Source organism: Pundamilia nyererei, unplaced genomic scaffold (genome assembly GCF_000239375.1).
Source record: "Pundamilia nyererei isolate P.nyererei 1_Seehausen unplaced genomic scaffold, PunNye1.0 scaffold00157, whole genome shotgun sequence".
NCBI lineage: Eukaryota > Metazoa > Chordata > Actinopteri > Cichliformes > Cichlidae > Pundamilia > Pundamilia nyererei.
This window is the reverse complement of record NW_005187558.1, coordinates 903,609-919,162: the sequence shown is the minus strand read 5'-3', so window position 1 is coordinate 919,162 and position 15,554 is coordinate 903,609. Positions and strand designations below refer to the sequence as shown.

The 15,554-nt window shown below is 39.6% G+C and overlaps 2 protein-coding genes across 3 annotated transcripts in view; one reads left to right on the top strand and one right to left on the bottom strand.

Annotated features, from left to right (window-relative positions):
* popdc2 (popeye domain cAMP effector 2) overlaps positions 1-8,165 on the top strand; it is a 13,403-nt gene extending 5,238 nt beyond the window's left edge. The window contains exons 3-4 of one of the 2 annotated variants that reach the window (XM_005745284.1): positions 1,008-1,452; positions 7,035-8,165. In XM_005745284.1, the coding sequence (XP_005745341.1) occupies positions 1,008-1,452; positions 7,035-7,111 (522 nt within the window). In that variant the 3' untranslated portion in view covers positions 7,112-8,165. Of the gene's footprint in view, positions 1-1,007; positions 1,594-7,034 lie in introns of both variants that reach the window. The other variant, XM_005745283.1, reaches the window with a different exon arrangement.
* A 1,202-nt stretch (positions 8,166-9,367) lies between these two features.
* The window catches only part of pla1a (phospholipase A1 member A), a 16,470-nt gene continuing 10,283 nt past the window's right edge, over positions 9,368-15,554 (bottom strand). Inside the window, exons 9-11 of the mRNA XM_013913876.1 lie at positions 15,028-15,133; positions 13,842-13,997; positions 9,368-9,823 (exon numbers count right to left, since the gene is read on the bottom strand). Coding sequence (XP_013769330.1) covers positions 9,736-9,823; positions 13,842-13,997; positions 15,028-15,133 — 350 coding nt within the window. The 3' untranslated portion in view covers positions 9,368-9,735. The remainder of the gene's footprint in view (positions 9,824-13,841; positions 13,998-15,027; positions 15,134-15,554) is intronic.

Here is a 15,554-nt window from a genome sequence, read left to right as displayed (position 1 = left end):
ATTACCCATTTAGCAGGCTCAGAGTAGTCCATAAACTCAATATAATTCACAAAGTGACCTGCTGTGCAGGCAGTAGTTATTATAAGATAGTCAGTGTGACTTCTGATTTATGCATTAGACTTTGATAAATATTGGCTTGTTATTTTGTTTAGTCTTTTAAAGCACAAGTCATAAGATCGGGGTGGCGCTGACCGAGGAACTCAGGAATACTCACATCCAACTTATCAATAATGAGTTAGCCACAAATGAAGTGTACCTATTAATTATTCTACTTTAAATGTGACATTAAAATGTAGAAAATGTTCTGCAATAAACAACTGACTGAGACGATTAACTCCTAAAAAAATGAAGTCCCAAAGCTACGGTGACTCTGAAAGATCAAACGCACTGCAACCGAAGAAAACGTTGTCAAATAGAAAACACTCCAAATGCAAAGGAAGCTGAATTTAAAAAAAGTTGAATTAATAATCACAGCATAAGTGACAGAACAGGCTAACACTAAACGACTGATAGCAAAGATGTTCCCACAGTATTACTTCTCTTGTGTTTTGTATGCTTTGGTAGCGTTTTTCTGTTTGCTGGTGTTTTCTTGGGTTGCAGTGTGTTTGACCTCTCAGGCCACCAAACAAATCTGAAACACGTCCATTTTCTTACAGACATCTATGCAACTGGACTCTCTTTGCAACTAGGTGTCGCCCCCTGATGGTCACTAAAAAGAATCGAGGTTTCAGGCACTTACACTTTTTCTTTCTTTCTTTCTTTCTTTCTTTCTTTCTTTCTTTCTTTCTTTCTTTCTTTCTTTCTTTACATTTATTTTACCTGGAAGCTTTGTCAGTATGCGGTGCTTTGGGAATGAGAATATGTCGGTGAGGCTATTGCTCCAGTGCTTGCAAGCAAAACCAGAGCCAGCTTCTAATGACGTTGTTCCATGCTGCTAATAGTGGTCAAATGTTCTAAAGTGCCTCTTTTATACACTGATAGTATGGTGTGTCATTCATTCTGCCCAGGTGACCCTGACAGCAGAGGAAGATTCCCGTTACATCTCATGGCGTCGCCGCCGCCTCTACATGGTGATATCAAAGGATCGCTACATCGCCCGTCTCTTCTCTGTAATGCTGGGACACGACATTGCTGAAAAGCTCTACAACCTCAACAACAAGCTCTACATCAAAAGTGGCGTGTTGTTGGACATCCGCCTGCCAAGCCTCTACCACGTGCTGGCTCCTGCCTCGCAGGGCAGTGAGGGTGGCAGCGGTAGTGATGGAGGCCCTGCCAGGGAGCAACAAACTGAACAGCAGTGCCAAGACCCAGAGCTCACCTACCAGATGCCTGACAGATCTAAACCTCAGCCTCTCCAGCCCAAACCTCAGGGACCAATGAAGACAGCCGTGGAAGAACCCTTGCATGACCCTTATCACCCTTCCTGGGCGTCTGACCCGGAGCTGCCCATCGGTGAGGACTCCACCAGCCTAGTCCTGGAGGACTTTGCTGATGTGGCGGGCTCCTTAACGGATTATGGCAGTGAGAGGGAATATTTGAGGTAGAGAGGGAGGGTGCTGGAGCTAACACACGGGGGCACCACTTAAGCTACATGTAAGTACCGCACCTGGGCGAAGGGTTGCATGGGGTGGTGTGTGTGCATGGAAGGCTTGTGGTACACATTTGTTACTAACCCGGCTTTGTGTTGCAATATAATCATATTAATCATTATAATGATAATGACTGATATGATAATTAATATAATCATTATTTTATTCAACATTAGTGGACCTATTACTCTTACTCCTCATTTTTGTCATATATATGTTGGTAGATGGCGGATGCTCTTATTAAACAAGTCTCAAATGAGAAAGTCATCAGGTAATCCTTGTGAGTCAAAAGTTGAGGGCAAGAAGTTTTACCCATCGTGGATCTTTATGATGTCAAAGAGAGAACATATTCATAATATGGTTATCGTAGTCCCACCCATGTGCTGTTTAAACCTTCTGTTTGTGAGGAGTAGCCAGTCAGGCACTAAAACAACTTGTTTCAGAGCGTGGATGAACTGAGGGGCTGCACAAAGGCCCAGTGAAAGATACAAGGATACAGATGTGTTTGGATTTTTGTAGGGTCTTTACCTTTCAAGATAAAGCACCTTGAGATGACTGCTGTTGTGATTTGGTTCCATATAAAAATAAAACTGAACTCAATTCTAAAGTTTATATCCAGGCATCATGGGCATGGTAATTTGGGCTTGATTTTTTTTTTCCAGAGTGGAATGATTGTACAGCACACGTCTTTAATGACAATCAAAAACAAGAATTGGGTGCACAACTTTGAATTTTGGATACATACAACCCATTGACAAGCTTCTGGCACAGTTCTGGTTGGGTATTTGACCACCTTTCTGGCTGAATTTAAATTGCTTAATATCCTGGCATGGATCTGACCATTAAGCATGAGGTTGAGGTTGAAGTCCATTCCAGAATCTTAATGTTAGCCTGATTTATCCCTTCCAAGTTGAAGTTGAAGAATCTGGAGATACTCTTCCTTGTTTATTATTTCACATGATGGTCCAACCATCTTGGTTGACAGTTGGTAAAGTGTCTTTAGGTCTGAAAACCTTGTGACTCCTGTAAACATACCTCATCATTGTGGAAAAATAGTTTAATCTTTGTCTCGTCTGAACAAAAAACTTTGGCTTTTTTATGTGAGAAGCTGCAAATTTCAGTCAAGCTCATTTTGGAGCAAGGCTTCCTTTTGGTCATGACCCTGACCCTGAGATGAGAGGAAGTTGGTTAACAGTTTGCAGTTTACTTCCAGAGCTTGGCAACACGATGACACATTGAATAAATGGTCTGGTTCTTATATATTGCTTCCACTTTCACTTGAGCACTCAAAGTGCTCTGTAACTTGAAAAAGGGGAACAGCTTGTACTTTGGGACTGTTCTTTGAACTGATGATCCTGGAATCTGCAGTTGTTTAGAAATTGCTCCATTAAGTTTCTGGAATGGCTTTCCCAAAGCCTTGACCTCAACTTTTGAAATTTGTTGAATACACTTAAAAACTGGGTCTGTGCCAAGACACCAACCAATTTCAATGAACTCTACCAAGTCTGACAAGAAGAGTGGTCACATATCCACATAGTTATATGTGAGAAGCTACCAAAAGCATCTGGTTGAGATTAAACTTTTAACTTTTAACCATATGTTGATTAGAGAAAAAACAAAAACAAAAAACAATCCATCCAATTCTTGTTTTGTAAAAAAACATTAAAGAGCAATTCTACCCTGGAAAAATAACAGTTCACATCTGCCTCGACATCAAGCCCATGTTGAGTGTATGTAAACTTCTGACCACAACTATAAATATGAATTATTTTGATGTGTAAACAAGGAAAATCTACTCTAGTAGAGTCTCAGAATAAAAATATGAGTCCATTTGAGTGTTTGCTTTGGTTGTACATTCATTTTAAGTATTTCCATTTTCACTGCATTTAACAAGAATTAGTGTGGTTTTAATTTTACCTTATTTACATTACGACAGATCAACAGCTCAAATGACCCAAAAACACATTCAAAGGTTAATTATATAAAATCTGACAAGTCTCAGCCATCCAATATTCTGCCTAGATGTTCATGGATTAATAACAATAAATTATAATATTATTGTTAATAATTATATCATTAACACACTGAAGGGAAGGGAATAATAAATACTTTTACTTTGAAAGTGCATAAAAGTTTTACATGTAAAGTTATACATATAAGACTTTGTATTACATATGTATTCTTTTGTGTTAAAGTACATATGTGAAAAGTATGTGTGTATATATGACCTAAGAATATCCTAAAAAGAAAATCACATTTATGAGGTTCATTTTTTTGACCTCAGAAACAGAAGCTTGGAAATTCAAGTGAAGGTGTTTCTACTTAAACATAAAAAATCAAATCAAAGGTCTGTAAATCCTTGACAACTGGACACGTTTTTCTATTATTAAATAGATACATGTGCATTATTAGCAAATGTGCTAAGATTAGGTCAAATTGAAGGCTTATCAATTAGAAAAAAAAAATTACAGCTAGCACACAGTTAATAGTTTGGATCGCTTAATTTAGCCAACATTTAATGCACCATCACATCATCCAGCACTAGCGAAACAGGTGATTTAAAAGGTCGTTTTGCTCTAAAGTTGACTCTTTTCCCCTTTTTTCATTTATCTTGAGAGGAATTCTTTTGCATTTAAAAGTATTCAACATATACAATAAATCTGACTAATCATTGCACTTGTATTTTTTTTGTTAAAAACTTTCTAACTAGTTCATGCTCATGGTAGATTGCCATTAAATGGTGGCTGGAATTCTTTTCTGCTGGCCTCCTCCCATGCTTTAAAATCAGAACTCCCTCCCTGCCAGCTGCTATGCATTAGTGTGCTTTGGCCACGCAGCTCACATGCTTAGTTATGTCTGGCACAGTTAGCAGAGTTAAACTTGTTCTCTGTAAATAGTGAAAACACTTTAACAAATGAACATAGAGTGGGCCCACTGTGGTTGTAGACAGTCGATCGGGCCCTGTGTGTGGGTGTATTTTCTGTGTGTGTGTGTCTGTGGGGAATTGTTTCTTTACTTTCTCATCTGTCTCATTACATGATGATGAGGCTTTGTTGAGGTTGGGCAGGCACCAGCTGTGTCCTTATCTGACGAGGATTAGAGCTTGTAAATTTAGGGGATGTTCAGAAAATTCCGTGCCATGCTATTAATCCAGTGTCCCCACCCTTTGGCTTTCTGTCTGCTTATCTGTTCACCCCTCCCCTCCATCTCTGTCTGCCCTGCCCAATCACAGGTGGAGGATCACGTTTCACAGCTGGACAGTGGAGTCAGTGTCAGGCTTGGGTTGCACAGCAGCTGTGAAGCAGCAGGTCAAATCTGTCATAGCTGCAGCATACCTCTCAGTTCAGATTGGAGTCAATGACTTCAAAGCGGGTTGGACAAGCAATCATATGCTCACAAAATTTCAAAAATCAGGACACTACAAGGAAAGAAATCCTCTTCTTGCACGCAAATGTATCATAGTCATCGCATCTGTGGGTCTGTGTGTGAGTGGATGAGCAACCGTAAACTCTGAAATGGAACTGAAGAAAAACATAAGCCGTTTGCTCCTCTGAATCACAGCAGGCAGTGACCAGCATTCAACATTCACATTCATGACATTAATAATATGAACACAGAACAAGTATACTGCAGATATTTGCCGTGTAGTGTCTGGCTATTTACAGGCAAGCACAGTAGTTTCTTGAGAGTGTAAATGCTAAAATCCACTCAAGTATTCAAGAGGGAAAAGGGTCAACAACCTTTTGAACAGGGGTCTCGAACTCCAGACCTCGAGGGCCGGTGTCCTGCAGGTTTTAGATGCGCCCTTGATCCAACACAGCTGATTCAAATGGCTAAATTATCTCCTCAAGATGCCTTGAAGTTCTCCAGAGGCCTGCTAATGAACTAATCATTTGATTCAGGTCTGTTGACCCAGGGTGAGATCTAAAACCTGCAGGACACTGGCCCTCGAGGCCTGGAGTTGCCCAGCCCTGCTTTTGAACCTAGACAAATGGAAAGGTTTAATGCATGCCCGTTATTTTGTTTTATAACCTACATGATAAGGGCATCAAGGCAGCTAGTGCAGTGACCATAGGGGGCACATAGTCAATTCTATATAGTTAAGTTAATTAGCATTTAATGAAATTATGACCAACCTAGGGAATCTCAGTTTGGTTCTTCTGGTATTATTTGCACCCGTGACTCCTTGCAGCAGTTTTGGGGAACTCCAGGCCTCAAGGGCCGATGTCCCTGCAGGTTTCAGATCTCACCCTGGGTCAACACACCTGAATCAAATGATTAGTTCATTACCAGGCTTCTGGAAGTAATTTAGCCATTTAGATCAGCTGTGTTGGATTAAGGACACATCTAAAACCTGCAGGACACCGGCCCTTGAGGCCTGGAGTTCCCCGCCCCTGACTTAGTGCCACAGTGTCTCTTTGTACTGCAAAACTGTAGCGCTAGATTGGACGACCTTGGGTATCACAGAAAAGAAACACTTGGGGCAATCAAATATTGACAATTTTTCTTGCAATTAATGAGAAAATTTAAAATATAAATTGGAGGCGGGTAAGAGTCAGTGACAAGGAAGCTGTTGAACCTATAAAAAGAAGGGGGGGGGGGTTAATTCAATGAATGTGTCATCCTTGATAATCCTTGAAAAACTGCACCAGCTGCATTTAACAAAAAAAATAAATCATGGCCAGGACCCAGCACAGAGGTGCCCACCTTGTCTGGACGAAGTTAAACTTAGAAATATGTTCTCATATCCTACAAGTAACAAACTGCTGACTATCAGTTAAACTCCAGTTTAAATGAGTGTTTCCTGAGGACACTATACAAGGAACTACAAAGGTAGCTTTGAGTATTTTGGCACACACTGAGACAGATTTCATCTCATCTGTGCAAGAACTGTTACATCTGTGTGGCTTACATCAAAACGAAGGCCAAAGGTAACAATTGGTGGGTGTTTTTGCCTTTAGAGTTTTATGACAGAAAAGCTTCCTAACAGCTGGTTAACATCATGAAAAGGTCCTAGTGGTTTTGGTGCCTAAATCTAACCACAAATTAACTGAGAAAAAAAAAGCCAACCACGTCTAAAATAGAAATAAGACCGACATTTAGTTTCACCAAGGAAACAACACTGCTGCAAAAATCTAGTGCTTGTCAAGGGATCCACTACAACCCAATGCACTCTGTCTACTAGTAAGGCTTTTTTGGCAGACATCCCTTAAACTTCTCTCAGCAGCCAGTTGGTATCCAAGAACCTGACATCATGCCACGTGTGATCCTGTTACAAGGGTATCTCTAGTTTGCTACTTATTACTGTTTCACTTTATAGGAGCGCAACATGTTTTCGTCATCTGTAATGCAATTAGGAAATTGGTGTGGACACGAGTTTGCTGCAAGATCGCATCCATCTTAACTTAATGGAACTAAATTTAAGCTTTGATGTTGGCTTTGCAGGAGGTGATGGGAATCTACCACCTCGATTCCAGAGGGTCAGAGCGCCGCTGGCTCCCACTGAAACCCCTAAACTGTGAGACGTCTCTCCTGGAAAAACTACCATACCATCTCCTCCTCTTTCTCTGTTCCTGTTCTTCAGTTCAGAGTATGAAGAATATAAATTCTTAACATTTAACTATTTGAATTCAAATTTAAGTCATACAACAAACCTTACTGACATCTTTTAACAGTTTGACATTTTATTTAGGAGTGTTAACATTTTCCTTGTTACCATTTAGTCTTTAGGCCTTTAGGCCATGCTATCCCAAAATACAGTGACCCTGAGAGCGTAAATGACCTACAACCTAAGACAACACTGGCAAGCACAAAAATGCTGCAAAAAGCCAAAACAAAACACAGAAGTTGAATAAAACATGAAGGAAGTGAATAAAACTCAACAGATATTAAAGTAGAAAAAAACAAAATCTCACAACATAAGTGTTTTTTGGGAGACAATAATTTGTGAAAGTGACAGAAACCTAAACATGAAGGATTGCACTGAGACTCGTTTAAAAGAAGCGGAAAATTTATTTGTGTTGTGAGGGAGAAAAGTTGGAAGGTAATGTGTTTTAATCGCATGCTTCATACGGTACTATAAATACATGTTTGCTACTAGCCATAGTAGCATAAGTCAGGTTCATTGTGCGCCGGTTATTTTGTTGTAAAATTTTGCAGTGATCCTACGGCCACAGTACACGGTGCACATGGTCAATTGTGTGTGTGAAACAGCCAAAATTATGCTTCACAATTAATATTTTTATGCTAATTAGCATGTAATGCAATTACAGCTAAGCTAGTGAATCTCAATTTGGGCCTTCTCGTATTATTTTGCTTGCGATGTTACTGACCCCATTGAAAAATGTTTCAGTGGTAAATCTCTTCAGCAAACAAAAACTTATTTCTGTTGTGAGGGAGAAAATGATCCAGGTAATGTGTGTTTTAATTGCATGATTCATGTAATACTGTAGCGACATGTTTGCTATTAGCTGTTGACTGTTAGCTTGGCACTTTTGCAGCTATTCTGTCACTTTAATGTCTTCCAAAAAACAGTATTTTGTGAGGGTATTTTTTGTTGTTGTTTTGGTAAGCTTTTGCAGTGTTTTTCCACTTTATTTTTTTCTGTTTTGCTAATGCTAATTAGCGCTTCCATTGTGTTTTTTTGTGCTTTTGCTACATTTTTCCATTTGCTGGTGTTTTCTTCAGTTGCAGTGTATCTGATCTTTCATGGCCTCTGTACCACGAGTCTGAAATCTGCCTTTAACATTTTAAATACAGTAGACTATAAAATCAAATGTTTAACAATTTAAAAGACTCAGAGAAACATCTCTCCAGCAGACATGCTATCTTGCTGATATATTATGTCCTCATCTATGAATTAGGCCCCAAATAAAATCATATTTACACTATCATATTGATTGGCACTGTAGAACTGAGGACAGGCAGCCTTCACTTTGTTACCTACCAGCACATTTGATGTCTAAAATGTCATTTCATATTATGTGACTAAATTTGCTTACATTTCAGATTGGAACTGTTTTTTATTCAGATTTGATTTTCACGTGATTTAATGTTACATTTCACTTTGGAAATTTGCTTCACAAATAAATAATAATTATTTTAATGAATGTTGATGTAATGTAGGAGGGTTGCTGCACATTTTCTGGGTCTGATTTTAAATAGCTTTGACAATACATGATTTAAGTTATGAAACAGCTTAACATTGGCAGATGTACATTACAATCAAATCTTCCTTCAAGCTCTGGAAAGCATTTGGCTTTGTATCTTTGATCTTTTCAGACCTGTCTGGAACATTTTACCTGCCAACTGGTTCTGTTGTCTTCTACCATTTCACTGCAATGTTTTGATGTGTCATGTTTAGATTGGTGATCAGATTACCAAATTCATCCTTTTACATGATCTCTGGTGATATATATTAGAAGCCTGATTTTTTAAAAATGTTTTTAAACATTGGTGTGTTTAATACACAGGCATAATGTGAATCACGGTATTTGTGTGTTATTGAATTCAAAAGACGAGTGATGAGACTAAAATGAAGTCTAAGTATTTAGAAAACATTCTTTCATGGGGCCAAGATTTCTCCAGATGATTTAAGTTGTTTATTTTCTGACTGTTAGCTTCCTGTCATATCTGTCCCAACCGCACTATGTAGCACTGTGATGATGCTCAAAATGATTTATGTTCCACCCCCAAAAAGTCAAAGTACACACAGATTCACCTCAGTGCAAAAGGACAAATCCTTTTAGCCCTGAAATCAGGAGAAAAGAAAGACATGGTTAAGAGTTTGTTGCTGCATTTAATGCTAAAAGAACAAAAAACAAGGGTTTAGGATGTGAAACTAGACTGTTTGGTTTCATTAACACTTCAACGCTTTAGTGAGTATAGGCAAAAAAGAAAGATAATTATAATATTAATAATATTGTACCAGAAATACTGATAATGTAAATAACCTTTTTTCCCCCCAGTTTTAGTCATGATGTTAGAAAATATAAGGCTCCGCCCCCTGAGGTTGAACTCCAATGATATTTTCTCAAAATTAAACAAGGTATAAAAATGTGAAACCATCTCTGTGTTAGTATCTTCATAGGTCAGATTGCTGCACACTATGCACTTGCTTCAATTGTTGTCGAGGAGATCATTCTCTTTAGAAGTCACACAACTGCACAAGGTCGTGGGACCACCGAGCTCCCCGTTTGATGTTGATGTTGTTCACACACACAGGATCTTTGCGCCTGAAAGAATAAAAACAAAAACACACATTTGTGCAAAACAGACTTTAGTCCAAGTGAATATATGTAGCATATTCATTGTAAGAATCCAGTAACTGTTTAGGAATCACTGACATTTTTATATGTAGTGCCCATTTTCTGAGGCTCAAAAGTAACTGGACAATTGATAAACAGTTTTTATGGCCAAATGAGCTCAGTTTCCTACAATTCCATGACAAATTAAGCAGATCCTGGAGACTATGCCAGCATCTCAGCTATCACAGGGAGAGAAGCGAGGTGCACCCTGGACAGCTCACCAGTCTAGCATTTGAAAATTTGAAGAAGAAAGAATTTTTTTTTAGAAATGATCTTAAACAAATAAAGGAGGACTTTACTGCCCAATCAGCAGTACCAGCAAAAGACCATGGAAGACAGAAGAAGTAGATGACTGGAAAATTATTATCAAGGTAAAGAAAAACATCTGAGTCAAGAACACTCTCAGGGAGGTAGACACATAACCAGGGGTGCACATAAGTGGTCCGCAGGTGCACATGCGCTGTCAAAATAAAAGACGCGCACCAGATAAGAAGTTGCAACGCGCGATTGCGTACATAAGATTTTCTGGAGGAGGACAGACATTTCCTCCTCTCTTAAACTCTATTAACTCCTTTAAGCAGTTACTTTGGTGTTCCTCCACCTCCAAAGAAATGTCAGAAGGAGTCCGAACCGCAAAAGAAGCGCGTATTCTCAGAAAAGTGGTTGCAGGAGGTGAGCTGGTTTCAAACAAATGATGAACACATAGAGATGTGGTGCAGAATATGCCGTGAAAATCCCACGGTAGCGGACAAAAACACTGCCTTTTACATGCACACAAACGCGCGTTGCAATTTTTTATCTGGTGCGCGGCTTTTATTTTGACAGCGCATGCACACCTGCGGACCACTTACAGTGGGGCAAAAAAGTATTTAGTCAGCCACCGATTGTGCAAGTTCCCCCACCTAAAATGATGACAGAGGTCAGTAATTTGCACCAGAGGTACACTTCAACTGTGAGAGACAGAATGTGAAAAAAAAAATCCATGAATCCACATGGTAGGATTTGTAAAGAATTTATTCGTAAATCAGGGTGGAAAATAAGTATTTGGTCAATAACAAAAATACAACTCAATACTTTGTTATTGCCAACAAAGGTTATGTTACAGAGGTCAAACGTTTACTATAGGTCTTTACCAGGTTTGCACACACAGTAGCTGGTATTTTGGCCCATTCCTCCATGCAGATCTTCTCGAGAGCAGTGATGTTTTGGGGCTGTCGCCAAGCAACACGGACTTTCAACTCCCGCCACAGATTTTCTATGGGGTTGAGGTCTGGAGACTGGCTAGGCCACTCCAGGACTTTCAAATGCTTCTTACGGAGCCACTCCTTTGTTGCCCGGGCGGTGTGTTTTGGATCATTGTCATGTTGGAAGACCCAGCCTCGTTTCATCTTCAGAGTTCTCACTGATGGAAGGAGGTTTTGGCTTAAAATCTCACGATACATGGCCCCATTCATTCTGTCCTTAACACGGATCAGTCGTCCTGTCCCCTTGGCAGAAAAACAGCCCCATAGCATGATGTTTCCACCCCCATGCTTCACAGCAGGTATGGTGTTCTTGGGATGCAACTCAGTATTCTTCTTCCTCCAAACACGACGAGTTGAGTTTATACCAAAAAGTTCTACTTTGGTTTCATCTGACCACATGACATTCTCCCAATCCTCTGCTGTATCATCCATGTGCTCTCTGGCAAACTTCAGACGGGCCTGGACATGCACTGGCTTCAGCAGCGGAACACGTCTGGCACTGCGGGATTTGATTCCCTGCCGTTGTAGTGTGTTACTGATGGTGACCTTTGTTACTTTGGTCCCAGCTCTCTGCAGGTCATTCACCAGGTCCCCCCGTGTGGTTCTGGGATCTTTGCTCACCGTTCTCATGATCATTTTGACCCCACGGGATGAGATCTTGCGTGGAGCCCCAGATCGAGGGAGATTATCAGTGGTCTTGTATGTCTTCCATTTTCTGATGATTGCTCCCACAGTTGATGTTTTCACACCAAGCTGCTTGCCTATTGTAGATTCACTCTTCCCAGTCTGGTGCAGGTCTACAATACTTTTCCTGGTGTCCTTCGAAAGCTCTTTGGTCTTGGCCATGGCGGCGTTTGGAGTCTGACTGTTTGAGGCTGTGGACAGGTGTCTTTTATACAGATGATGAGTTCAAACAGGTGCCATTCATACAGGTAACGAGTGGGGGACAGAAAAGCTTCTTACAGAAGACGTTACAGGTCTGTGAGAGCCAGAGATTTTCCTTGTTTGAGGTGACCAAATACTTATTTTCCACCCTGATTTACGAATAAATTCTTTACAAATCCTACCATGTGGATTCATGGATTTTTTTTCACATTCTGTCTCTCACAGTTGAAGTGTACCTCTGGTGCAAATTACTGACCTCTGTCATCATTTTAGGTGGGGGAACTTGCACAATCGGTGGCTGACTAAATACTTTTTTGCCCCACTGTATGTGCACCGCTGCAAATAACTGTCAAAGTCGACCTTCATGAATGGAAATACAAAAAAGGTGCAAACCACTGATTATTCTCAAGAACAGTAAGGCCAGATTAGACCGATTAGAAAAACATCTGAAAGAGTCTGCACAGTTCTGTAGACTCTGTAGCATGTAGCTTTTGAGTTACTGAAGATAAAACTAAATGCAAAGACACTCACAAAGAAGCAGCATCTGAAGGCAGCTGTAGGCTTTGGTAATGTCCATGAGTCCTACACTTTAGGCAGTCATTGACCACAAAGGATTTTCATAGAGTATTAAAAACAGTCCTTATATTTAAAATTATATTAGTTTGTCCAATTACTTTTCAGCTTCTGAAAATGGCTGTAAGTCTGCACTACAATCATATCTTGATTGATTTAAAGTCCCTTGTGGTGGTGTACAGAGGCAAAATTACAAACATGGTGTCAGTGTCCAAATACTGATTTTTAGGACGATTAATGTTGGCCTGTTAGCCTTTTTTGTTCATAGAAAGAGAGGCGAGATAAACAGGAAACACTGGGGTGAGAGACGAGATGGCGCAATCATGAATCATGTGGTCAGCTCTCTACACTCCCCAAAGTGAAATAAAGAACTATTTAAGCAACTTTAAGCACATTTTTGATACTGGCCAAATTCACACTTTCTGCAAAAGGTTAGATTTGATCTGAAGCTCAAGTAACTCAACTTCCAGCTACTGATCACAAAGAGAAGGCCGCCCACTGGTGATCTCTGAGGAACAGTAATGCTCTGTAAACTACTCATTTCAGGGTCATTTCAGGTTTATGCCAACCTAAGGGTGGGACAAAAAGGACAGAATGAATGGATTTTACATTTTGGACAACACTGTGTGTTACTGGCACGGTCTGGTTTCAACTCTCTCTCATATCATGACATAACCTTTCAGCAGACTGCAGGACTGGCACATTAAACAGCTGACAGACCTGACACTATTCTCTAGTATGTCCGTTTACCCTGTTTCTTAATTACCTAAAGAGAGAACACCATCGCTGGCATTTCTGTAGAGCAATTTGCTGTAAGGCTTTGGGTGACAAAACAACAACATGTATTGCTGAAAACTATACCTTCATTGACTCATTGCAGCAACGTTTGCTTCTGTTTGTCCAAAGTACTGTAACAGGAAACTGCAATAACAACAAACTGAAGCTGTGTGTTTACATATTTTGGCAAATTTATCATCCAAAGACAGCAGGGATAAACTCCAGATGACCCTAATAAGTTAAGAAAATGGAAAGGATGGATGGAATAAGCAATTGTAGCATATGCTGAGCATACAGGTGTTTGCCTGTAAATCGTGCCTTGTTAAAATTCATTGGTAAATGTTGTGTTTGACTTTTTATGTGCTACAGAACATATTAAAAAAAGCAGTCCAGTATTTGTTTCAATGAGAATAGGACCGGCGGCTGAACTGAACTGTATTTATGTGCATGTTGTGTCTGCGTCCTACCTGAGAGAGGGAAACTCAGTCACACAGACAGACTTGACGTGGATCTCTGCCTGTCTGTAGAAGCGAGCTCCTGTGTTTGTCAGCCTGATGGAGCTGATTTCACACTGGGGGGTAGAGTGAGCCATCACCGTCCTGTACACTGTTGTATCTGTCTGACTGTAATACACACATATAGTGCATGTGAAAATAATAAACCACACAAGATGAGACAGGCGCTTTCACACAATCAACATTTATCATACTGGGAAGTCACAGCTAAAACAAAGGTGGTGCCATTCTTCAGATTTAATAAAAAAAATGACTAAACTCACTAAACTTGTGCTCTGAAAACACGTTTTCCCAAAACTTTTCCCATCTGAACTATTCTACCCATACAATACATCTGATAAAATAAAAAGTGAACACAAAAAAAAACAATACACAAAAATTGCTTACAAAGAATGACTTCTAATACATTCCTATTGAATTTAATTTACCTGCAAACTGGTATGAAAATACCACCAATATTCATCACTGTCTTTTAGTCTCTGTAAACACAGGAACAACTATCTTTTATCATGTGGTCTTATTCAACAGTTACTGAAATCTCAGCTCACCTTCCTTTACTGTATGTCTTCAATCAACTATTTAGGCACTTTGAGCCTCTTGATACCAAATAAGCATCAGCCTACATGTGCATCATTATATAGCCCCAACTTATCATCTTCTAATGGCAGCTTCCAGCAGGATAATGCTAAACATCACAAAGCAAAAAGCTGCTTTCTCAAACGGGTCTCATGAAAGTGACGTGCTCATGAGACCATAACCTGCTCTGAATTCAGAAGGACACTTTGGGATGTAACAGAAGTGGAGATCAAGGATGCACAGGTACAAAACCTACATGATGCAGTCACCTCATGTGGGATCCGCAACATCAAGAACAGATGCTTTTTTGGGAACGCCGAAACTGTTGATATACTTTACCAAATAAAGTGCACGTTCAGGGATTCAGATCCTGAATGCAGACATTTTTAAAGTCAGATTTTTCGGCTAGCGATGAGTTTTGGTCATTCCTAATTTTTTAATTTGTTCTTTTTAGGTATGGAACTGAATACAGTACATCCAACTGTACATATTGTACTATTCATTAACTTTAAAGAGTAGGATCTTTGCAATATGACATGCGTATGGTATTTGTGATACTTACAGCCTGAGGATCTGCTTTGTTTCCAGGATGTCAGCTGTCAGGGTCACTTCAATCTCAGCGCTCTTATCCAGTTTCGAAACTTCCAACTCCACCAGGATGTGGTGAGCTGAACAGGGAAACAGTGGGAAAAATGTCATTTTAAAGTACGGTAAAACAGGAATTGTTAAACCGTGCTAGTTTAGTAGAAAGAGGAAATCTTGCTATTGGTGGGTTGGTAGGGAAGAGTCAGAGTGCATAAATGATTAAAATAATTTAGCTGCCTTCTATGTGTAGTGACGAGAGGTTAAGTCTAATGAACGTCATTCAAACTACTCAAGAGTTTTAAATTTTTCTTAACAGGAGATTCAAGAATTCAGAATTTGACATGGAAATCTCATATTGAACATATTAGAAAGAAAATGGTCAAAAGTATTTATATTTTGGGTAGTATAAGAGATTTATTAAATTATAAAACAATGCGTATTTTATATTTTTCTTTGTTTTTTTCATATATCAACTATTGTGTTGAAGTTTGGGGGAATACATAT